The following is a 26563-nucleotide window of genomic DNA, read 5'->3' on the forward strand; positions in this document are numbered from 1 at the left end:
TCACAGACAGCGATGGGAATCGAACCCTGATTGCTGGCGCTGTAATAGCGTCGCGCTAACCACTACGCTACCGTGCCGCCCCAATGATGAGAGTTGTTTTGTGATTGGAAGCCCGTGAATAATGTTTGTAACACACAGATTGGTGCTGGGACCCATACTGTTTGTATATACATTAACAGTGTGGATATGAATGTAGGAGGTATAAGTTTGCAGGTGATCCTGAAACTGGTGGCCTCAGACTACAGGATGATATTGAAGAGTTGGTGATATGGGCAGATGGAATTTAATCCTGACAAGTGCAAGGTGATGCACTTTAGGAGGACTAACAAGGGGAGGACACACACAGTGAATGAAAGGTAGGGCTTTAGTATGCATTGAGAAAGCGGGACCTGGATGTAAAAGTTCAAGGACCCCTGAAGGTGGTAGCACAGGTAGATAAGGCAGTGAAGGCGGCACACAGGATACTTGCCTTCATAAGAAAATGAAAATTATTACACAATTTTGGCTGAAGGACTCTATGCAGTTCTGGTCACCTGACTAGGAAGGATGTGATTACAGTGGAGAGGACGCAGAGGAGATTAACCAGAATGTTGCCTAGGATGGAATAGTTCAGTTATGAGGAGAGACTGGGTTTGTTTTCCTTGGAGTGGAGGAAGCCTGAAAGGGGTATACAAAATATGAGGGGGCATAGACAGGGTTGTAGGAAATATTTCCCCACAGCTGAGATGTCTGAGATCAGAGGACATAGCTTTGGGTACAGGAGAAGAGGCTTAGAGGAGATCCAAGGAGGAATTTTCTCACCCAGAGGGTGGTTGGAATCTGGAATTCACTGCCTGAGGGGGAGGTGGAGGCAGAGACTCTCACAACACAAGAACTATGTAGATGAGCAGTTGAACCACCAAGGCATAGGAGGCTTTGAACCAAATGCTGGTAAATGGGATTAGTGTGGACGGAGGCTTGACGGTGGCCACGGACAGAGTGGGAAGGGCTGACGGGCCTATTTCTGTGCAGTACGTCTCCATGAGTAGATGCAGAGATACCTGACCAGGCTGTGGCAGGAGAGGGGGCGTGGTTGGCACAGAGACGGTAGCAGTGGGGGAAAACGAGGGGCAGGATTAATCTACACTTGGAAAGGCAGTCCTAATGAAGGGTCTCAACCCAAAACATTGACTGTCCATTTCCCTCCACAGATGCTGCCTGACCCGCTGAGTTCCTCCAGCATCTTGTTTTTTGCTCCAGATTCCAGCATCTGCAGTCTCTTGTGTCTCCAGGGATTAATCAAAGATGGTCAATGTGGCTTAGTTAGAGGGATATCCTGTCTGACCAATATGATTGAATTTTAGGGCTTAAGCATCTGAAGGCATGTCTGCTATGGAGGGGCAGAGGAAATCAGCGATCCATGTGATACTAAAATTGCAGAACGCAGATTTTAAGGCAGGATATGGAGTTGAAGGAAATCACAGAGATATAGTGGGGTGAAGGAATTTGAACAAAATGACAACAGTTTTATAACTAAGACCTCACTGAATTTTCAATCAATATAGGCCACTGAACGCAGGATTCCCACTGGATTCAACAGAGTCAACTTTCACATCCTACTGTTATGTCTTGGGAGACTGATTTTTGTAAAAGGCACCATGTAAATGCAGTTCTTAGCAGCCAAAGAACAACCGTAATTTATGAGAAATTAGAAAGGCCTTCCTTACATGAAAGGTTGCTTTGACATAGGTGTGGACAGAAAGTCCTGTTGAACCAAGAATGTCTGGAGTCATCAGTGGGTTGGATGATAACTGACTGCCGTCCTGAAGCCACTCATTGAAACGTAGGCTTGACATCTTAATCCGTTTGTTCGGGTCAACAGTTAGGAGTCCTGCAAGTAAAAGATGCAAAGTGTTAGACAAGTTTTTTTTACACAGATAGTGGTGGGTGCCTGGAATGCACTGCCAGGGGTGGTGGTGGAGGTAGATACGATAGAGGTGTTTAAGAGGCTCTTCTTTGGCACATGAATGTGCAGAGAATGGAGGGATATGGACCACATGCAGGCAGAAGGGATTAGTTTAATTAGGCGTCATTAGTTTCATTAGTTTGGCACAACATTGTGCGCCAAAGGGCCTTTTCCTGTGCTGTACTGTTTTATGTAAGTAAGTCTTATAAATTCCACAGCCAGGGTGAGGCACTGTGCAAACTAGAGGAACACCACCTCATATTCTGCCTGGGTAATCTGCAACCCAGTGGTATGAACAGTGGAGCTTCCAAGTTCAGGTGACACTTACCTCTTGTGTTTGCCCCTTTCTCTCTCCTTCCAATACTCCTCCAGTCCTCTAATCCTTGTTCCCTTTCCCGTACCCCACAGACCCCATCAACCATTTTTGTCCCCCTCCTGGTTCCATCTACCTACCACCCACACACTTCACCCACCAGATCTCCTCCCCTCACCTGGCTCCATTCACCCATCATCCCTCATCCCCCCCCCCAGTCCACCTGTCACCCATCAGCCCCTATCTCACCCCTCCCCCTCTCCTCTATATCCTGGCCATCTGATGCAGTGTGATGAAAGGACAATTCCTTTCTGCCCACAGACACTGCTCGACCCGCTGAGTTCCTCCAGCAGATTGTTTGTAGCTCCAGGTTCCAGCAGTCTCTTGTGTCTCCATTTATAAATTTCTGTGACCTCCACCCCACCCCCCTGCCCACCCCAGATCCACCCCTTCCTTCAGCTGGAATGAGTTTTTCTCGGATAATCATTCCCTGTTGCAGGATTTTTTTTAACAAGAGATAAAGGTAGAAACTGAGACTACTGTAAATCTGAAATAAACACAGAAATTACTGGCAGGACTCATCAGATCCCACTCAGCATCTGAAGAGAGAAACAGCAGGGTTGGTGTTTGAGGTGCTGGCTTTTTTTGTTCTTTCCCAATGCTGGCTATTCTGAGACTTTGAAGATTCTTATTGAGTCATAGAGTCATACAGCATGGAAACAGGCCCTTCGGCCCAACTGGTCCATGACGACCAAGATTCCCATCTAAGCTAGTTCCATTTGGCCCTGTCTGGGCCACATCCCCCTAAACCTTTCCTATCCATGTACCTGTCTGAGTACCTTTTAAATGTTGTTAACGTACCCGCTTCAACCACTTCCTCTGGCAGCTCATTCCATACACTTACCACCTTCTGGGTGAAAAGATTGCCGCTCAAGTTCCTATTAAATCTCTCCCCTCTCACCTTAAACCTATGTCCTCTAATTCTTGATTCCCCAACCCTGGGAAAAGGACTGTGTGCATTCATCCTATCTATGCCCCTCATGATCCACCTACACCTCTATAGGGTCATTCATTCTCCTATGCGCCAATGAATAAAGTCCCAGCCTGCACAATTCTCTCTCTATAACTCAGTCCCTGAAGTCCCAGCAACATACTTATAAATCTCTTCTGCACTCTTTTCAGCTTAATGGCATCTTTCCTATAGCAGGATGACTGAAACTGAACACAATATTCCAAATGTGGCCTCACCAATGACTTGTACAACTGATGAATGAATGAATGAATACTAAAAAATCCTGTTTGGCACAAAACAACACCAGTGATTTTATTCCTACAAATAGGGCTCACTGTAAAAATGCAGGCAGACTGCCCAAAGTTAGATACTTAACTCAACCAAAATCAATTTAGTCAGGTTTACAAGTTTTATTTAGCATTCAGCAGTTGTCGACCTAAAAAAAATAAATTTTAAATGATGTTCTTTCTTCCCCCGGTGTCATCCAGAAAGAATGGTTCAGTTAGGAGGTGTGGGCCCACAGAATCTTCCTGAAGATCAGATCATGTTTACAGTTCTGGGTCAGGGCACGGGATCTGTTGACTTTATCCAGAAGGTGGCAGACAGAGCTCCGTGTCAGCGGTGACTGATGGAGTGAGGGAAATGGAACAACGTGGTAAAAAGCAGTGAGGAAATTGGATGCTGACAGATAAGGACCAGCTACTCTGCTCTCTGACCCACTAACCTTGTGTTGTTACTCTCACAATACTTTATTAAATGAATCATCAGGAGCTGCTTAATTTAACATCAGCAATTTTTTCTGTTCAAATGCAAGATAAGAATCTAACACAAAAGCAAAATCATAGCCTTGAAATGTTAACTCTGCCTATATAAGATTATGAGGTGTAGACAGGGTAGATAGTCTCAGTCTTTTTTCCTGTGGAAGTGTCAAATACTAGAGGGCACAGGTTTAAGGTAAGAGGGGGAAAGTTTAAAGGAGATTTGCGAAGCAAGTTTTCCATTTACACAGAGAGGTAGGTGCCTGGAACGGGCTGCCAGGGGAGATGGTGGAAGCAGGTATGATAGAAACATTTAAGAGGCATTTAGACAGGCACAAGAACAGGTAGGGAACTGACGGAAATAGACCATTTACAGGCAGATGGGATTAGTTAGATTGGCATCATGGTTGGCACAGACATGTTGGGCCGAAGGGCCTGTTGCTGTGCTGTACTGTTCTATGGTTCTGTCCTCACAAGTGCTGCCTGGCCTGCTGAGTATCTCTGTTTTGAGGGAGGAATCGATCTCCAACAACAGGTAAAGGAGCGATGGAGATACAAATGGCCAGGAGGGGAAGAACTGGTAACCAGCCAATCTCACCTTGTATCAGCTCCTTGGCCTCTTGCGAGACGCTTCTCCAGGCTTCCCCTTCGAACGAGAAGTCCCCTTGTTTTATTTTTTTCATGATTTCTTCTGCACTTGTTGAAGTCAATGTCTGCCCCTCACACTGAAAGGGAACTTTGCCCGATAACATGGTGTACTGCCGGAGGAAGCAACAGGCAGAAGTGAAAACTCCTTCAATCTTAAAAGGGAGGAGGATTTTCTTTGCTGTTATGAATATATTTAAACCCATGACAATATCTGTAAGCAAATCGCCATCTTTTTTTCTAAGTGTGGGGTGTATTAAATGCTTTGACTTTAAACAATTGGCTCATCTGCAAATAAGATCATTAAAGAAATTCCACTCTCAGCTTCATAGATGGCCCCTCTTCCATACTGGCCAAACTAGAGTTTAACACCCCACTTATCCTGGGGGAAGGGGAGGATGGAGTGGAGATATTTGATGCTTCACCAAATCACTGCATTTGGAACTCACGTGGTCAGGATAATTAAAATATGAGATAGCACATCATTTTTTACTGACATAACTGCAATTTCTGGCTTTTAGGAGTCGGGAGGTGAAGAAAATGGAGGGACAGGAGTTGCAAGAGAAATTTCTCTGTCACCCTGTGTCACGTGCTCTCATTCACAGGATGTGGGCACCATTGACAAGATCATATGAAGCCCATCTGAGTCTACGCCCACCATTAAATGGGTAGATTGGTCAGCACGGGAGAGTCTGGACCAACCACTGACCCTGGAGGAGCTGATTGGCTCCGTCCATTCCTTTGATTCGAATAAAACTCCCGGAAGCGATGGCTTACCGGTGGAGTTGTACTCGGCTCTGTGGGACTGGATGGGCCCGGACCTGCTGGAAGTGTACAACGCTATGCTTCTGTCTGGCAGCATGTCAGAATCCATGAGGAAGGGCATCATTACCCTCATCTACAAGCAGAAGGGGGACAGGGCGGACATCAGAAATTGGAGACCCATCTCACTGTTGAATGTGGATTATAAGATCCTGTCCGAGGCCATCGCCAACAGGGTCAAGTCTGGTCAGGGACAGGTGATCCACCCGGACAAAACCTGGGCTGCACCTGGCAGGAAGATCTTTGACAACCTCGTGCTGCTCAGGGACACCATCGCCTACGTGCAGGACAGAAGGGTGGACACTTGCCTGGTCAGCTTGGACCAGGAGAAGGCCTTCGACAGGATATCACACACATACATTTTGCACGTACTCTCCAAAATGGGCTTTGGGAAGGAAATCAGGAATTGGATCCAATTGCTTTACACAGACATCAGTAGCGCAGTCCAAATCAATGGGTGGGAAACAGACAGCTTCCCCATTAAGTCTGGAGTCAGGGCTGCTCTCTCTCTCCTGCCTTGTTCGTGTGCTGCATAGAACCCTTTGCTGAATCCATCAGGAAGGACGAGAGCATCAGAGGGGTGACGTTGCCAGGCAGTGAAAGCACCCAGGTGAAAACCTCCCTGTATATGGACAATGTCGCCGTCTTCTGCTCGGACCCAAGGTCAGTTCGTAGATTGATCAACATCTGCGACCAGTTTGAGTTGGCATCGGGGGCCAGAGTTAACCGCACGAAGAGCGAGGCTATGCTCTTCGGCAGCTGGCCCGACTACCTGAAAGTGCTGGGGATCTGGTTCGGAGGAGCTGGGGCATGCAACAAAATTGGCGGGAGCGGATTGGGAAGGTGAAGCAGAGACTGGGACAGTGGGAACAGCGCTCCCTCTCAATAACTGGGAAGAACTTGGTCATCAGGTGCAAGGCGCTCTCAGGGTTGCTATACTTGGCTCCTCTGGCTCGAAAATCACCCATGCCGTCTTCCAGTTCATCTGGGGATCCAAGATGGAGTGGGTCCGACGGGTCGCCATGCATAAGTCCCTGGACGATGGGGGCAAAAGCGACCCCAGTGTTGCCCTCATCCTGATGACCACCTTTGTCTGTGGCTGCATCAGGCTGTGTGTGGAACCAAAGTACGTAGGCACCAAGTGTCACTACGTGCCGAGGTTCTACCTGTCCTCAGTGTTGCGAAGGATGGGCCTGGCCCCATTGCCAAGCAATGCCCCAGTCAGCTGGACGTTGCCACACTACCTGTCTTTCGTGGAAAAGTTCTTCCAGACCAACACCTTTGACGACAAGTCCATCAGGCAGTGGTCAGCACGGAACATCCTGCAGACACTGCAGGAGAAGGACTTAATGGATACTGTGGGGTGGTTCCCTGAGCAGACTGTCCATCGCCAGAACTCACCAACAAGCACCAAGACCTCGCTTGGCTGGCGGTGAGAGGGGCCCTCCCAGTCAGATCCTTCCTACATGGTTGGAATATCACTCCCAGTGCGCGCTGCCCCTGGGAGGACTGCGCTGGGGATGAGATGGTCACCCACCACTTTGCGGGCTGTGGGTTTGTGAGGAGGGTGTGGTGAAAGATGCAAGGGTCCTTGTCAAGGTTCATCCCCAGCAGCTGTGTGACAGAGGATTCTCTGATCTACGGGCTGTTCCCGGGGACACACACAGAGACGAACATCAACTGCCGCTGGAAGGTCATCAACTTGGTGAAAGATGCCCTTTGGTCTGCCCGAAACTTGTTGGTCTCCCAGCACTGCGAGATGTCCGTAGGGGAATGCTGCAGGAGTACGTGCTGAGGGATGCACTGAAGCTGGGTGCAGCCAATGTGAGGGCTCGGTGGGGAAGGACGACAGTTTAGGGTTCTTCTGCCACAGGAGAGGGAGGGATGGGGTCAGGTGAGGAAGCCCCTGAAAGATCGGAAATATGGGATTGGGGTATCACCCCAGGGAGCCACACGGGTGGCATCGGTGCTGTGATTTTTATAAAACATAACACTAATGATTGATCTGTACATGAATGTAAAGGTTTGCACTGTTTTATTATTGTATATAGTTTGTCTTTTATTATGAATAAAGTTTATTTTGGTTTTAAAAAAAATTGGTTTATTATTGTTACATGTACCGAGGTACAGTGAAAAACTTTGCTTTGCATGCCATCCATGCAGATCATTTCATTACAGCGGGACACTGAGGTAGTACAAGGGAAAACAATAACAGAATGCAGAATATAGTTTTACAGTTACAGAGGAAGTGCAGTGCAGGCAGACAATAAGGTGCAAAGCCACATCAAGGTAGTTTGTGAGGTCAAGAGTCCACCTTATCATCCTAGGGGACCGTTCAATAGTCTTATAACAGTGGGATAGAAACTGTCCTTGAGCCTGGTGGTACATGCTTTCAGGCTTTTGTATCTTCTGCCCGATGGGAGGGGGGAGAAGAGAGAATGTCCGGCGTGGATGGGGTTTTTGATTATGTTGGCTGCTTTCCTGAGGCAGCAGGAAGTGTAGACAGTCGATGGAGGGGAGGCTGGTTTCCGTGATGTGCTGAGTTGTGTTCACAACTCTGCAGTTTCTTGCGGTCACGGGCAGAGCAGTTGTCATACAAAGCCTTGATGCATCCGGATACAATGCTTTCTATGGTGCATCAATAAAAAGTAATGAGGATCAACAGGGTCATGCCTAATTTCTTTAGCTTCCTGAGAAAATAGAGGTACTAGTGCATTTTCTTGGCTGTGGCATCTATTTGGTTGGACCAGGACAGGCTATTGGGGAGGTTCACTCCCAGGAACTTCAATTCTACACTAATCCCATTATTTTGTTCTCTCCCCCCCCCCCCCTCCCCGCCCCTCCAAAACACTACTGTGGTCAATTAATCCACCAACCTACATGCCTTGGGATGTGGCAGGAAATTGGAGCACTCAGAAAAAACCCACGCATCACAGGGAGAACATGCAAGCTCCACACAGACAGCATGAGAAGTCAGGATCGAACCGGGTTTGCTAGAACTGTGGAGCAGCTCCATTTATCTGCAGTGCTGCTGTGCCACCAAGTTTGATTTATCCATCCAGAGTTATTTATATCAGCCACATTTAATTCCCCAGCTGCCATAGTGGGGTTTGAACTCATGACTTTGGATCATCAGTCCAGGCATAATACAGTGTACCCCAAAAAAAAAGTCCATATTGTGATTTTCCATAATGCAAAACCTATTCTCCCCCCACTGAATCCCATGTTATAAGTGGAGATGCATTCCTACGGGAAGTTTTTCTCTCAACAGTATTGGCCCGTGTCTGTGCCTTCTAGCAGCAAGAGAATTTTAATTGCACTGTAGGGAGAAGAAAAAGGGCTGTTGTTTTAATTAACTAGCAATGGATGTTACATTGTTTGATAAAGTATTGTTGTACAAGTATCAATAGAAGAGATGGCCTTGTTAGTTTCCAAATCAAATCCAAATACGTAGACGCCACAGCCAAGAAAGCTCACCAGCACCTCTACTTCCTCATGAGGATAAAAAAAATTGGCATGTCCCCGTCGACCCTCACCAATTTTTATCAATGCACCGTAGACAGAATCCTATCCAGACGCATCACAGCTTGGTATGGGAACTGCTCTGCCTGTGACTGCATGAAACTGCAGAGAGTTGTGGACACATCTCAGCACATTACGGAAACCAGCCTCCCCTCCATGGACTCTGTCTACACTTCTCGCTGCCTCGGGAAAGCAGCCAGCATAATCAAAGACCCCACCCACCCCAGACATTCTCTCTTCTCCCCTCTCCCATCGAGCAGAAGCTTAAAAGCATGTACAACCATGCTCAAGGATACCTTCTATCCCGCTGTTATGACTATTGAAGGGTACCCTAGTAAGATAAGATGGATTCTTAACCTCACAATCTACCTCGTTGTGACCTTGCACCTTATTGTTTACCTGCACTGCACTTTCTTGTGGTTGTTACACTTTATTCTGCATTCTGTTATTGTTCTACCCTGTACTACCTCAATGCACTGTGTAATGAATTGATCCGTACGAACAATATGCAAGACAAGTTTTTCACCATGGATGCTGCCTGGCCTGCTGAGTTCCTCCAGCATCATCGTGTTTTTCGTCTAGATTCCAGCATCTGCATCTCAAGTTTTTCACTGTACCTCGGTACATGTGACAATAATAAACTGATTCCAATTCCAAAATTTCTTCTGAGGCCTCCCACTGCAAACTGGCATCCTGCGATCATTGCCCTTGGTAAACTAGTTCAGTTCTCTACACATATTTTGTTTTTTTTCATATAAATTCCGTAAGAGTGAATTTCCATTATCCCAAACTGCCGTAATGCAGGGGTACATTGTAGAACCACTATCCACGTGCAATGTTCTCAGAGGGGCTGCAGGGACAAAGGAGTTGAAGCCTCTGCTCTCTCAGACCAGATTCAACACTGTGAGTGTCCCAGGGCTGAAAGGAGCAGGACTCTGGTGGGTCAGTGTTCCATCCCCAACCCCAGCCTCTCCAGCTTTCGTTTCTCAACCAAGTTATAAAACAACCAGGATGTAGATGCCACACCACAATCAGTGGGGTATGTTCAATCCACAACAGATTACAAAATGGAAACAACAGGGGCAAGAACATAGGTGGATAGCAGCCAGTCCTGCCTCTGTGCTTTAAAAGCTCAAAGGTTTATTGCTTCTAATCATGATTAGCATAACGAGTGTCTGTATTCTTGGGGTGATAATCAAACCCAGTCTTGCTACCAACTTACCAAGATGACACCCAAACTCCACAGATCACAGGATTCGTCGTAGCCGTCATCCTTCAGCAGTTCGGGAGCTGCATAATGTAGTGTGAAGCACGGAGTCTTCAGCGGCTGATTATCAGGAGGTTTCAATCGTGCAAAACCAAAGTCTATGATTTTAATTTCCGTGCTGTCACTTTCGTCAGCATACAACAAGTTCTACAGAAGAACGGTGGGTGAGGAAATGGAAACAGACTATTAATAAATGTTGTTACCCAACAATGGCATAATGTTCAGGAAAACATTGAACCAAAATTCCCTTTCTGTCACACTTTACTGTAATCTGTGGCATTTTCCAAAAGATGTCATTATAAACTGTAAAGGAGGATCATTTTTGTCTTTCTAAAAACCAACAGTCCACTAAAAATATCAATTACATCAGTGATTTCTGATTCAAAATCATATTATAAGCATCTGGTTATTTTGGAGAACTCAGTGTAAAAATGGTAAGTGGATAAATTTGAAGTGATGTGATCCACACCTTGTTCATACTCACAGCACCAATGTAATCATTTTAATTTATGGGCACAAATGCCAAACATCATTGCATATTACCAAGCACTCTCATTGCTTCAGTATACAGCACAACCCCAATCTTAGCTTAAGCAACACATTTACAGCAGACCACACACACACAAAAACACACATAAATTCGACTGGGGTCACTTAAGAGATCCGTTCACTTACTTACATAGGATGCTAGTTGGGTTCCTACTGTCCCTGGTTCTACACACCACTCCTGAGGAAGGACAAGGAGGCTTTGGAGAGGGGACAGAGGGGGTTTAATGGAATGGCTTCGGGAATGAGAGATCTGCTGTGTGGATAGACTGGAGGTGCCAGATTTATTTTCCTTGGAGCAGAGAAAGCTCGGGAGATTTGTTTGGTAAAACGATAAAGAAGGTACGGAGGAACTTGGGAGCTGAACGGTGACACAGCTGGAGAAATACTGCCTCACAACTCCAGTGATGTGGGTTCAATCCAACCTCCGGTCTTGTCTGTGTGGAGTTTGCACGTTCTCTCTCATGCTCAGGTCCCAGATCCCAATGATGTTTGGGCTGTTAGGTTAACTGGCCGCTGTAAATTGCGCCTAGTGTGTAGGTGGGTGGTAGGATCTGGGGTGGAGTTGATTGGAATTGTGGGGAAGAATAAAATGGGATTAGTATAAATGGGTAGTTGAGGACTGGTGTGGACTCTGTGGGCTGAAAGACCTGTGTCTGTGTTGTACGACACTATGAATTGCTTCCAGTGGCTGAAGCTGGATATTCAGAAGGTGCAGATTCAAGATGAATGGCCAAAAAAAACGATGGGGTGGGGGGGGGGGGGGGGGGAACAGCAGGAAAAAGTTTTTTTATGCAACAATGTTAGGATTTGGAATGAATACCTGATAGGGCTGTGGAAGCAGATTCGCCAGTATCTTTCAACAGAGAATGGATGAGAGATTGAGAAAAAAACTACACGATTATCGGGAAGGGATGGGAGAATGGAATTAAAAGTATTGCTCTTCAGAAGAGCTTGCACGATGTAATGAGCCATTTGTCCTTCTTTCCAATGTTATACTATCGAGCAGCTCTATGAGTTTTCAGCTGAGTAGGAATGCAGAGACTACCCCTTTGTTTATCCAGTCTAACTAAGAAGGGGAGGGGGACGGGAATTCACATCCAAAAAATTCATGCATTTTGCTTTCTTATACAAATGAATGTGTCACATTATCGAGAATAACAGAAATGCCACTTCAATGCACAAGGTATTTTCAATGCCAGAGGATATCACATGCAACTGTCTCACATGCAGTGAGGATAAAGAATCTACAGAAGTACAGTATATGCATTGACATAGTGGACAAGCAAAGTTGGACCCACTTAATCCAGTGGTACATTAGGAAGTGGTAAAACTAATGCATCTTTATATTTTGAACATAAGAAATAAGAAGGGTTTGCCATTCTTTCATAACGATGTTATTGGAACTGGAGGGCTTGAGTTATAAGGAGAGACTGGACAGGCTGGGACCATTTTCCCTGGAGCGAAGATGTCTGAAGGGTGACTTTACAGAGGTTTATAAAATCATCAGGTGCATAGATAAGGTGAATGGTCAGTCTTTTTCCCCAGGGTAGTGGAGTCTAAAACTATAGGGGGCAGATTTACGATGAGAGAGGAAAGATTTAAAAGGGACCTGAGGGGGCAACCTTTCCCACACAGAGGGTGGTGGGTATATGGAACGAGCTGCAAGAGGAAGTGGTAGAGGCGGGTACAATTACGGCATTTAAAAGCCACTTAGACAGGTACATGGATAGGAAAGGTTTAGAGGAATATGGGCCAAACGTGGGCAAATGGGACTAGCTCAGGTTGGTACTTTGGTTGGCAGGGACATGTTGGGCCAAAGGGTCTGTTTCTGTGCTGTATTAACTCTGTGACTCCAAATAAGAGTAAGCCATAAGTATCCTGCAGCCTGCTCCGCCATTGAAAAAATCATCACTGATCTGACCTTGGCCTCCACTTTTCTGTCCACTCCCCATAACTCGTGATTCTCCAAAAATGCATCTATCTCAACCACGAACATGGTAAACCTCAGCATCCACACATCTCCAGGGAACAGAGCTTCAGAGATTCACAACCCATTGACAGCACAGCCAAGCCACTGAGAAGAAAGGGTCATGGTTAATGGCTGTTTTTCAGACTGGAGGAAGGCGAAGAATGGTGTTCCTCAGGGGTCAGTATTAGGGCCATTGCTCTTTTGGTCCTATACTAATGACCGGGACTTGGGTGTGCAAGCTACAGTTTCTAAATTTGTGGATATCAAAAGACTGGATGTATAAGTGAACTAGGAAGAGTACAGTGATAAACTGTAGCAAGATATCAACAGGCTGGTGAAATAGGCAGGTGCATGGCAGATTAACTTTAATACTGGGGATGTGAAATTATGTATTTTGGTAGGAAGAGTGAGGAAAGACAAAGAAGAATAAAAAATGCAGTATTGTGTTCAATTCTAGTTTCTTCCTTATGCCAAGGAGAGGATGTAACGACATTAGAGTGAGTCCAGAAAGGATTTACTGAAATGGTTCCTGGATGACGAACTACAATTCCTAGGATGGATTAGAGAAGGTGGGATTGCTTTCTTTTGAGAAGAGGATGAAGGGAGATTTAACAGAAGTTCATAAAATGTAGTGGGGTCCAGACAGAGTAGATAGTGGGAACCTGTTTCTTTGGTAGAGGGCTACGAAGAAACAGGTTCCCACTATCTACTCTGTCTGGAATCTTTGGTCAAGGACTACAGGTAACAGTTATAAAATAAAGGGGAAGACATGTGAGGATAATATCTTTGCTGAGATTTGTGAAATATGACTTAAACATCTGCCACTACTGATCTACTGTCTTACCTTTTCACAGACCACTTTGACCAACTCGTAGAGAATTACAGCACAGAAACAGGCCCTTCAGCCCAACCTATTCATGCTGACCAAGGTACCTATGTAAGCTAGTCCCATATCCCTCTAAACCTTTCCTAGCCATGTACCTGTCTTAATGACTTTTAAGTGTCGTAATTATATCCACCTCTACCACTTCCTCTGGCAACTCATTTCATAAGCACCACCCTCAGTGTGAAGGAATTGCCCCTTAGGTTTCTTTTAAATCTTTCCCCTCTCACCTTAAACCTATGCCCTCTAGTTTTTGATTCCTTTTCCCTGAGAAAAAGACTGTGCATTCACCTGATCTACGTCCTCTACAAACTCATGCCTTTATTCAAGTTTAAGACACAAGCTTGAGATTGAAGTTTTTCATCCTTAAACTGAGTTTGAAATTCAACCATGCTCCAATCACAGTTCTCTGGGAGATTCTTTACCACCATACCATTCATTAATCCTATCTCGTTACACCAGACATAACACCAGACATAAAATACTGAAGATAGTGTTATCCAGACTACAAAACCCCCCACATCAACAACTCTTTAGTATCTTCAAGCCCCAATCTTCATAGGTGGGACCAGGTAGTAACTGCTGGAAGGCAAATTTTGATTGTCTTCTCCTCCAACACTCAGACATAGTTGCACGAGTACAGGAACCTAAGCTGATTATATAAAAGCACTGGGGCCAAGGTCATTACCTAGCTAAGGCAGACGAAATCTGTGATTTTCTGTCCTCTGTGGTTCAACGTTATCTCCAACATCCTTCTGAACTTAAAAATGTTCACAAAACAGACATGGAAGAAGATTCAAAACAACTCGATAAAATTACAATTGAATCTCCCAAGAAAAATGACCAATTAACAGAGAACTAGAAACACTATAAACTATTATTGATATTTTTCTGTCTCATCATACAATCACATCTCAAATTGTCTCACGAACAGATTATTTTATGGGACAGTAACCATATTTTTGTAGGAAAACTCAACAGCCATTATTTTCACCAGTAGCACACCGAAATAGAATCTATAGCATGGGCGTGTGCTGGCTCTTTGGTTAAGGGTTATCCAGTTAGCCTCATTTCCATGCTCTTACCTCATACCCCTGCACATTAATCTCATGTATTTAATTCCTTTCTGAAAGTGTCTTTTGAATTGGCTTTCACTGCCCTTTCAAGGAGTGCATTGCAAATCACAGTAACTCACTGCAACAAAAAGTTCTTATTTTCCCATGCCATTCATGCATCCTGGATGCAGTATTTTACACTCTTCTTTGCTACATCCTAACCATCGTAATTCTGCACACTAACATATCTTGTTCACCTTGAGAACTGCCTGCTCTACTCCACCGTCCATCCGAGCCACCATGTATCATCTACAAACCTCAGACATCAGGTTCTGATACAAATTAGTGATGTAAATTAGAATCAGCAGCAGTCCCAATCAGTGTGTAATCTCCCTCCCACCCTCAATCCTTTCATAGAAACGTAAGAGATTGCAGATGCTGGAATCTGGAGTGGAAAACAAACTGCTGGAGGAACTCAGTGGGTCAGGCAGTACCCATAGAGGGAAACGGACAGTTGACATTTCGTGTCGAAACCCCTCATATCCTGGCATAACTAATTTCTTAACACTCTTCTTTCTTACCAATTTTTACTGTCTCGACTTACCCTAAGTTGGTGCAGCTTTGAAATGACTGAATAGCCTTTTATGTGTGATTACAAAGACTGCTGATGTATCAAACAGAAATGCCACATCAAAGTAAAATATTGAGTGAGGTTTACCGGCCTTTTGGAGCCAGCCTCAAGTGCACCAGATGAAGAAGTACTCAACAGCAGTAGGCTATCAAAAATGAAATATAACCAAAATCACGGCACTCCAACTGCATTCTCCTCATCATCTTCCCTTTCACCCCCACCCTCACCAACCCAAACAAACACAAGCTGGAGTAGACTCAAAGCAAGAGGCCATCCCGTCACTCCCATTCATGAGCAACATCCCCACAGTCCTACATTTATTTAATCCTTCAGTATCTATTTAATTCTCATTGGAAAGCAACAATTGAATCTGCTTCCACAAATGAGTGGTGATATTATTGAAACGTACAAGATCTTTAGAGAGACTAAGGGAGCTAGGGCTTTACTCTTTGGAGAGAAGGAGGATGAGAGGAGACATGATAGAGGTATACAAAATATTAAGAGGAATAGATAGAGTGGACAGCCAGCACCTCCTTCCCAGGGCACCAATGCTCAATATGAGAGGGCATGGCTTTAAAGTAATGGGTGGGAAGTTCAAGGGAGATATCAGAGGGAGGTTTTTTACCCAGAGAGTGGTTGGGGCATGGACTGCGCTGCCTGACGCAGTGGTGGAGGCAGGTACGTTGGTCAAATTCAAGAGATTGTTAGATAAGCATATGGAGGAATTTAAAATAGGGGGATATGTGGGAGGAACGGATTAGATAGTCTTAGGCGTGGTTTAAAAGTCGGCACAACATGGTGGGCCGAAGGGCCTGTATTGTGCTGTACTGTTCTATGACAGGGCAGATGTTGAAATGTTTCCACTAATAGGAGAATCTGGACGTACATGTGACTACTAAAGATCTTATCTTAAAGCTGAGGTGGGAAGGAACAACTTCTTGCAGAGAGTGGTGAACCTTTGGTTCTGACGCCACCCTATAGGATGGAAGTGATAGTACTAGAGAGGGTGTAGAGGATAGTTATAGGGATGTTAATAGGGTTGGAGAATTACTGTTATTAGAAGAGACTGTCTCACCTGAGGCCATTTTCTTTGGCACACAGGGGAGATTGGTAATTGGTTTATTGTTGTCATATGTACTGAGATACAGTGAAAAACTGAATATAGTGTTACAGAGAAAGTACAGTGCAGGTCGACAAATTGAGGCCTAGTTGTTGGGTTTATCTTTATGTCCTTTCTTGAACAAGGTTGTAAATATCTGCTGTCTTATCAACCCAAGGAGCATAGGAAGATTATGGCCAGTACCTCCACTATTTTAACTCTTACCTCTCTCATCAACCTGGTATATAATTTTATCTGGACCTAGTGTTGATCTATCTTGTACAGTTGACTTTAAGGCAGAGATTGATGGGTCTTGATTGATAGTGGGGGGGGGGGGGGGAAGGAGTTGGGGGAGAAGGCAGGACAATAGGGTTGGAAAAAAATCAGCCATGATTGAATGGCAGAGCAAACTCAATGGGCTGAATGGCCTAATTCTGTTCCTACATCTTATGATTTTTACTGGATAGGATAATACTAGACACGTAACTTTATTATTAATGAGTATAATGTTACAGTACATGGAGGAACAGAAATTACAGATATTAATTAAGCTTAGGGCACAGGTTATGTTAACATAATGAAGACCCCCCAACATTCTTGCTATGATAATGAAATGAGAAACTCTTTCTAATTCCCTTATCACTGTATAGCAGTGTAAATGTCAAGCAAAAAAAAAATCAGCTGTTGCATTCCAACCCTCTATTTACATTATCCCCAGGCATGGAATAGAATAGTGAAACAAACAATCTGCTGGTGAAACACCGACAATCCCTTTTCCCTCCATAGTTGTTATTCAACCCTCCAGCAGATTGCTTTTTGCTCCAGATTCCGGCATCTTGTGTTTCCATGGAATAGAATGGTGTTGCTCTACTGGGACACAGAGTTGTCCGCCTAATCACTTGCATTAACACCACAGCACAAAACAGTTGGAGATGTAACAAGCATGGAGGGAGCTTACTGCCTGCATGCACTGGACTCCTTCAAAATCCCAACAACCATTGTGTATGACAATGCAGTGATATGACACAGTCTATACATGTCTGGCTTTATGCAGCTCGGTTCTGTGCCTTAAAGCACAAGTTAGCATTCATTTCGAGAGGACTAGAATATCACAGATGACACGAAGGTTGGGGGTGTTGTGGATAGTTTGGAGGGCTGTCAGAGGTTACAGAGGGATATAGATAGGATGCAGAGTTGGGCTGAGAAATGGCAGATGCAGTTCAACCCAGATAAGTGTGAAGTGGTTCATTTTGGTAGGTCAAATATGTTGGCGGAATATAGTATTAATGGTAGGACTCTTGGCAGTGTGGAGGATCAGAGGGATCTTGGGGTCCGAGTCCATAGGACGCTCAAAGTGGCGGTGCAGGTTGACTCTGTGGTTAAGAAGGCATATGGTGTATTGTCCTTCATCAATCGGGCAATTGAATTTAGGAGCCAGGGGGTATTGTTGCAGCTATATAGGTCCCTGGTCAGACCCCACTGGGAGTATTGTGCTCAGTTCTGGTCGCCTCACTACAGGAAAGATGTGGAAGCCATAGAGAGGGTGCAGAGGAGATTTACAAGGATGCTGCCTGGAATGCGGAGCATGCCTTATGAAAGCAGGTTGAGGGAACTCGGCCTTTTCTCCTTGGAGAGATGGAGGATGAGGGGGGACCTGATAGAGGTGTCTAAGATGATGAGAGGTATTGATAGGGTAGATAGTCAGAGGCTTTTCCCCAGGGCTGAATTGGTGGCTACAAGAGGACATAGGTTTAAGGTGCTGGGGAGTAGATATAGAGGAGATGTCAGGGGTAAGTTTTTTACTCAGAGAGTGGTGAGTGCATGGAATGGGCTGCCAGAAATGGTGGTGGAGGCTGATATGATAGGGTCTTTCAAGAGACTGTTAGATCGGTATATGGAGCTGAGTAAAATAGAGGGCTATGGGTAAGCTTAGTAATTTCTAGGGTAGGGACATGTTCGGCACAGCTTTGTGGGCCGAAGGGCCTGAATTGTGCTGTAATTGTTCTATGTTCTATAAAAGCAAGGATGTACTGCTGAGGCTTTATAAGGTGTTGGTCAGACCACATTTGGAATATTGTTAGCAATTTTGGGCTCCGTATCTAAGGAAGGATGTGCTGGCCCTGGAGAGGGTCCAGAGGGGCTTCACAAGAGTGGTGCCAGGAATGAAAGGCTTAACGTTTGATGTCTCTGGGCCTGTACTCGATTGAGTTCAGAAGGATGAGGGAGGGATCTCATTGAAACCTACCAGATACTAAAAGGCCTGGATGGAGTGGACGTGGAGAGGATGTGTCTATTAATAGGAGAGTCTAGGATCCAAGGGCACACAGCCTCAGAATAAAGGGACGTCCCTTTAAAGCTGAGATGAGGAGGAATTCCTTCAGCCAGAGGGTGGTAAATCTGTGAAATCAGAGGCCTGTGGAGGCCAAGTCATTGGGTATATTTAAGGCAGAGATTGATAGCTTCTTGATTGGTAGGAGGGATTAAGGGTTATGGGGAGAAGGCAGGAGAATGTGGTTGAAAAAATATCAACCATGATTGAATGGTGGAGCAGACTCAATGGGCCGAATGGCCTAATTCTGTTCCTATATCTTATGGTCTAAGTTTTGAATGTGTGACTGACTGAGAGAGCTTGAATGTGTTACACTCCTCCCTGTGTGTTTGCATAATGAAAGCATCTTACAGCCAGCTTGATCCTTCTTTGTTATTTCCAAAATGAAAGCATGCAACTAAAGTGAAATACTTATTCCAGTTATGGAATCAGTGAAGTTATGGCATTAAATTAAGAAAATCATTCCCTTTGAAATCCAGCACCATCAGTAAATCCCACGGTTCTCAGGCTGCTGGGATTACAAAGAACTAGCCATACATTTTCCGTCTCTTTTACCTGTTGGAGAGGGTAAGGAGCTTTGCACAGCACTGGAGTACAAACATGCAATGGCAGTTTATTGCAGGAGACTTCGGACTCACTAAATTATATCTAGCATCAATAAATTTAATGTGTAGCAAATAGGTTTAAATAAAGCCTATTCTGTCCACAAAACTAGATGTGATTAGCAAAGGATTATTTAAAAAGTGAGTGAGAATAAAAGACTACTATTTGCTTTCAGAGCCCAGGCAGTGGCTAAGCTATTAAGTAAGATAATAGGTTAGATTCTATTGTAGGAAGTAAATCTAATGAGATCTGCTGTTAGTCGTTTTTTGAAGTTTTTTTGTGCGGAAGGTTGATGATAGCCTAGCTAATAAAGTTGACGAGGGGAAAATAGGTCACCCAGAACCTAAATGAACAGGATAATTGCATTTCCTTGACCACAACGTGCCATGCAACCTACCAGCACCATGAGTGAGGGTCATTGCTGGGGACTAGCAGCACCTGCTCCAGTTGTTCATGGACCACTCAGATCCCTCTCAACACCTCCTGTTGGATGTGATGGAAGCTCCTATTCCCCCCTTCTCTGTTAGTCTGCACAACCCTTCTCAGCCAGGTTCCCACATAGTAGTGCACAGCCCAAGGTGACAAGCTCTTACAAAGTAAATACAGAGGAGTAGATACCTGTAAGTAATTGGATTGGAGGACCAAGAGTACTATAATGAATCACCACTGCAGGGTTGCATCAAGTACCAGTGTATACAATGACAGTGATTCATGGGATTCAATGCAATCCAAAGGTAACCCAGATAGCAAACTGCTGTTTTTGCAAAGACAATGATAGCGTAGCACAGGTTAGACAGTAGATTCTGAATATTTGAGTGGTGCCTTGTGATTGCCTTTATCTGCAGTTGTGGTAGCAATTATGCACAAATGATGTCAAACCTATTTGCCTCATTGTCACTTTGACAGAACATCGTGACCTATTTAAGCATAAGAGATATTTAGAATTGAATACCATAAATCTACACAAGGTTATGATAACATAGCCCTTCCCAAACAACTTGTATTTGAGCAATAAGAACAATAGAACAATATGGCACAATACAGGCCCTTCCGCCCACCATGTTGTGCCGCCCTTCAAACCACACCTAAGACTATCTAACCCCTTCCTCCCACATATCCCTCGATCTTAAATTCCTCCATATGCTTGTCTAACAATCTCTTGAACCTGTCCAATGTATCAGCCTCCACCACCACCCCAGGCAGCGCATTCTATGCACCAACCACTCTCTGGGTGAAAAACCTCCCTCTGACATCACCCTTGAACTTCCCACCCAATACCTTAAAGCCATGTCCTCCTGTTTTGAGCATTGGCGCCCTAGGAAAGGCACTGGCTGTCCACTCTATCTATTCCTCTCAATATCTTGTATACCTCTATCATGTTTCCCCTCATCCTCCTTCTCTCCAATGAGAACAGCCCTAGCTCCTTTAGTCTCTCCTCATAATCCATACCCTCTAATCCAGGCAGCATCCTGGTAAATCTCCTCTGCACCCTTTCCAACGCCTCCACATCCCACCTATAATGAGGCGACCAGAACTGGACACAGTACTCCAAGTGTGGCCTAACCAGAGTTTTGTAAAGCTGCATCATCACTTTGCAGCTCTTAAATTCGACCCCCTGACTTATGAAAGCTAACATCCCGTAAGCTTTCTTAACTCCCTATCCACCTGCGAGGCAACTTTCAGTGATCTGTGGATATGAACCCCCAGATCCCTCTTCTCCTCTACACTGCCCAGAATCCTGCCATTTACCTTGTACTCTGCCTTGGAGTTTGTCCTTCCAAAGTGTACTACTTCACACTTCTCTGGATTGAAGTCCATCTGCCACTTGTCAGCCCAGCTCTGCATCCTATCAATATCCCTCTGTAAGCTTCGACAGCCCTCCACACTATCCACAACACCACCAATCTTAGTGTCATCTGCAAACTTGCTAACCCACCCTTCCACCCCCTTATCTAAGTCGTTAATAAATATCACAAAAAGTAGAGGTCCCAGAACTGATCCCTGTGGGTCACCACTAGTCACAGCCCTCCAATCCGAATGCACTCCCTCCACCACAGCCCTCTGCTTTCTACAGGCTAGCCAATTTTGAATCCACATGGGCAAGCTTATCTGGATCCCTTGGCCTCTGACCTTCTGAAGAAGCCTACCATGCAGAACCTTGTCAAACGCCTTACTAAAATCCATGTAGACCACATCCACTGCACTGCCCTCATCAATCTTCCTGGTCATCTCCTCAAAGAACCCTATCAGGCTTGTGAGGCAAGATCTTCCCCTTACAAAGCCATGCTGGCTGTCCCTAATCAGTCCATGTTTCTCCAAATGCTCGTAGATCCTATCTCTTAGAATCCTTTCCAACAGCTTACCCACCACAGACGTAAGGCTCACCGGTCTGTAATTCCCTGGACTATCCCTACTATCTTTTTTGAATAAGGGGACAACATTCGCCACCCTCCAATCCTCCGGTACCATCCCTGTTGACAACAAGGACTTAAAGATCCTAACCAACGGTTCAGCAATCTCCTCCCTCGCCTCACAAAGCAGCTTGGGGAATCTTCCATCTGGCCCCGAGGACTTATCTGTCCTAATATTTTCTAACAACTCCAACACATCCTCTCTCTTAATATCTACATACTCTAGAACATTACCTTCACCTACACTGTTCTCAGCATCATCAAGACCCCTCTCCTTGGTGAATACTGAAGAGAAGTATTCATTGAGAACCTCACCCACTTCCACAGCTTCCAGGCACATCCTCCCACCTTTGTCTTTAATCGGACCTACCTTTACCCTAGCCATCCTTCTGCTCTTTACGTACGAGAAAAAAGCCTTGGGATTCTCCTTAACCCTACTCGCCAAAGCCTTTTCATGTCCCCTTCTCGCTCTCCTCAGCCCTTTCTTAAGTTCCTTCCTTGCTACTCTATATTTCTCACGAGCCCTGTCTGATCCTTGCTGCTTACACCTTATGTATGCTGCCCTCTTCTTCCTGACTAGTTGTTCCACCTCTCTCGTCACCCACGGTTCCTTCACCCTACCATTCCTTCTCTACCTCACCGGGACAAATTTATCCCTAACATCCTGCAAAAGATCCCTGTACATCGACCACATCTCCATAACTTTTATTGTTTTGAAGTACCTTACAAATAGGGAATGGTTATTAAGCGGAGGCTTAAAAAAAAGGAAAGTGATGAAGATATTTTTGAATGGGGCACATTTTGAGATGGTTGTAAGGAAAAATGTTGTGAAGTTTAGGAAGAGGTTGCAAATTGTGGACCATGTTAATTGACATTGCAGCATTTGAAAAGATGGGGGCTAATTGCATAGAAGACCCAACTACTGCAGTGGGAGTGGGTCTTGGGTGGGGAGAGAAAGAGGAAGGGAACCTACGTTGACTCAAATTTGAACCGCAAACTCTGTCACACATGGGGAAAATCAATGAAAAAATGTATGGCAAATAACATCAAACAAACTTGTTCACAAGCAATTGCATCATTAAAATTAACACTGCACACTTGCATTGCACAGACAAACATTGCAACCAAATTCTCTGCAAGTAGATTCGGACGGTCTTTGTAAAGCCACAAGCCTTAAGGCTATGAGTTCTACAAGCAGCTGGCTACAAAGTAATAGTTTTGTTCACTTTTGGCTGATGATGGCAATTAATTCGTCAGAGGGAATGGATTGAAAAGTTATTTTTATAAAGCTATGACGTATTCTATTTGTCAAATATTTTAGTCATGTACAGCAATTCTGCGACAATACCACCAGATTTGGTCACATGGCACATACTTCAGTGAAGGACAGTGGGGCTACAGAAACATTGAAGGTGGAAGGTTTGAGGTAGGGAACACATTAAAGGAGGGTACAGTGAAGGGGTAAGGGCAAGTAAGGGGTATGGAAATGAAAGATAGATTAACATTGAACTTCCACATTCCCTTTTCCATAATGTTTTGAACACATTCATCACCTCAGGCTTCAAATCCCTGTGGACAACTCCCACATCGTGCATGTGACTAACAGCAGAGACCAGTTTGCGCATTATGTAGCTGGCTTCTGTTTCACTGAAGTGTTTTTTCTTCCGGATTCGCTCCAACAGTTCACCCCCTTTCAGCAGCTCCATCACCAAAAATGTGTGCAGCTGAGGGAAAATAAAGGGAAAAAAATCAGCAAAACAAAAATACAACCCAATTAGGACAACAATTACCAAAACGCCTCGGTCATTTTGGTTAAATAACACAGATCATTACTAGTTTTTACTAGGACAATGAAGATTTTGTTTCTTTTCACTCTTACATGCCAGTTTCTTCACGTCTTTCGGAAATGTTAATATGCAACTCAAGTCAAACACCCAAATACATTGAAAGCCTGTCCTCAGTCTAATGCCAGCAGCTCATTAAAGTTATTTTTCCCTATTTCATGGGCAATGCATTTGAAGTGCAGCCTTTTGATCAAATCATAAGATGAGAGAGAAATGAAAGGCCGGTTACTTGGAGAGACTTGAAAGTGAACTTGTTCTTCTTCGCGCAGAGGAAATTAAGATTGGAGAGAGATATTCAACACTGTGAAGGACTTCAATAGAGCACAGAGATTTAAGATCATTAGTGAAAGAAGGAAGGATGACATGAGCACCTATTTTCTTACACGGCGAGTTGTTCCCATCTGAAATTCGCTGACAGAAAGGGAAGTGAAGTCAGACTCAATACTGACTTTCAAAGGAGATTCTTAAAATTTTACATATCATAAAGTCAAAGGGAGATACAGAACAGAAGCATGCCCTTCAGCCCACCAGAGTCTGCGCTGAACATCAAGCACCCATTTTTACATTAATTGTACCCTAATCCATTTTATTCTCCCGACATTCATACGTCTATGGGCCCCCGACATTCATACGTCTATGGGCTCCCAACACTCATACGTCTATGGGCTCCCGACACTCATACATCTATGGGTAACAGGTATGAGATAAAGTGGACAGATCTTTCAAGAGCAACAAAGGGGCTGTGGGTCAGGCAGCATCAGTGTGTGGGGGGCGGGGGAATGGACAGTCGACAGTTTGGGTTGAGACCCTTCATCTGTCCATTTCTCTCCACAGATGCTGCCTGGCCTACTGAGTTCTTCCAGTGCCTTTGTGTGCTGTTCCAGATTTCAAGCATCTGCAGTCTCATGTCTCCAGATCTTTCAAGAGTTGGTACAGACATGATGGGCCAAATGGTCTCCTCCTGTGCTGTCTGATTCAAAGGAAAAAATCAATAATTAAAGAAGAGCATAATGACTTTTTTGTTAATTAAAAGGCTGGGTTCTTATGGCTATTACTATGAAACACACAGAAATATAGCTTTTGATGCACTAACGCTGCGCTGAGAGTATTTTTTCATTCTTCCAACTGACAGGCAATGTTTATTGTGGGAACTCTTCCCAGCAAACATGGTCCCGGATGGGAAACCTTGGTTAAGAAACACTGTCGCATCATTAACTCAAGGAATGAACACATGAATTAACTCCTTGTAACTCAGTGGCAAGTCCTGTACACTAGCTGCATAGTGAATTTGCTTTTCGACTTCCCTAAGTGCTAAACACACCAATCCCAAGAAGTCTAAACCTTCAGTGGTAAAAAATGTACATAACCATTAAAAACTCTGTAAGCAGTTCCACCTGCCTCCTGTACAGAGTTTCTTTAGGTTGTGTTAAGGGGGTGTTTTCAAACAATGAAAATTTAGTTCCATAAATCAATTTTAAAAAAAGGAAGAAGTTCCAGAAGTTTCCTATGTGAAAAGTCCAATGCTGACAGTTTTCTATCTAATGTTACTGAACACTCATTTCATATGTTAATGTACTTACAGAAAAAGAAGCAGCAATAACTCAGTGAAGGTAGATCTAAAGACAAAGCTTGTCTTAAAATCCAGCACTTCAGATGTCAAGAATCCTAATGCTTTATGCACTTTGTGAGGCCATTATAAGTTAGAGATTTTATAACGTGCAGCTCTAACCATCCAACTTGCATTACTCTCTCACTGTCAATGTGAAAACAGCAGCTGGGTTACCTTTGGATTGCATTGAATTCCATAAACTGCTGTCTTTGTATACATTGGCATGTTTAGATGGCATAAGAATTCACAGGTTAGTGAAATTTAGCCAAGTTGGACGAGGTCCTTCTGCTTATATTAGGTCTGGCATAAATAAAGTTTTGTAAGAGTTTGTAAAATAATTGACATTAACACAACTGTATGTTATTACCTCACAGGGCTAATCTGTCACACCCTTATTTTAAAATAAACCAAAATTTAGTGATAGGTTAGAAAGCACAAATTGATAGGAATCTGATCTGGTTCAGGTATCTCAAAATAATTAGATATTCATAGAATAGATAGGGAAACACTGTTTCTACTAGCGAGAGTGTCAATGGCCAAACACAGGTTTAAGATAGGGATAATGAGATTTTGTTTTGTGTTAACCTGGAACCTACTGCTTAAAAGGGTGGGGGAAGTGACTCTCAAAAGGAAATGGGACAGGTATTTGAAAAGGAATATGCCGAAAGTCAATTGATAAGATAAGATCTTTATTAGTCACATGTACATCGAAATACACAGTGAAATACATGTTTTGCATAGTGATTTTGGGGGGCAGCCCGCAAGTGTCGCCATGCTTCTGGCGCCAACATAGCATGCCCATACTTCCTAACCTGTACGTCTTTGGAATGTGGGAGGAAACCGGAGCATCCGGAGGAAACCCAGACAGACACGGGGAGAATGTACAAACTCCTTACAGACAGTGGCCGGATTTGAACCCAGGTCGCTGGCGCTGTAAAGCATTATGCTAACCACTATGCTAATAGCTATTCCAAGTGCTGGTGTGGAACAAATGTGCTGAATGAGCTGTTTTTGCATTCAAAAATCCCTGGGCAGACCAAGGAAGGGCTGAAGCTGAGGGAGGCAGCATGTCAGCAAGTACATGATAGGATGCTGCAGGCTATTGGCAGGAGTGGCAGCAATTTGAGAGACTGAAAACACAGCCAAAATGTGAATTGGGAAAGGAGGCAATGTTCTTCTGGATACATCAGGTATTTGTTCTTGTATAAAATGCACTTACAGCAACCAATGACTTCAGTTCCCTTTGTAAACAAAAAACGTAAGGCAAAAAGTGTAGGACTAATGCAATTTTAATAAT

General features: G+C 44.3%; 1 protein-coding gene across 5 annotated transcripts in view; it reads right to left on the reverse strand.

The window, feature by feature from the left end:
• Positions 1–26563, reverse strand: part of rps6ka5 (ribosomal protein S6 kinase, polypeptide 5) — a 212242-nt gene that overhangs the window by 3226 nt on the left and 182453 nt on the right. For all 5 annotated transcript variants that reach the window (XM_052017953.1, XM_052017963.1, XM_052017944.1 and 2 more), the window contains 4 exons: positions 23367–23537; positions 10240–10431; positions 4627–4786; positions 1707–1870 (listed from right to left, as the gene is read on the reverse strand). In XM_052017953.1, the coding sequence (XP_051873913.1) occupies positions 1707–1870; positions 4627–4786; positions 10240–10431; positions 23367–23537 (687 nt within the window). The remainder of the gene's footprint in view (positions 1–1706; positions 1871–4626; positions 4787–10239; positions 10432–23366; positions 23538–26563) is intronic.

The sequence above is a fragment of the Pristis pectinata genome, chromosome 1 (assembly GCF_009764475.1).
Source record: "Pristis pectinata isolate sPriPec2 chromosome 1, sPriPec2.1.pri, whole genome shotgun sequence".
Lineage (NCBI taxonomy): Eukaryota > Metazoa > Chordata > Chondrichthyes > Rhinopristiformes > Pristidae > Pristis > Pristis pectinata.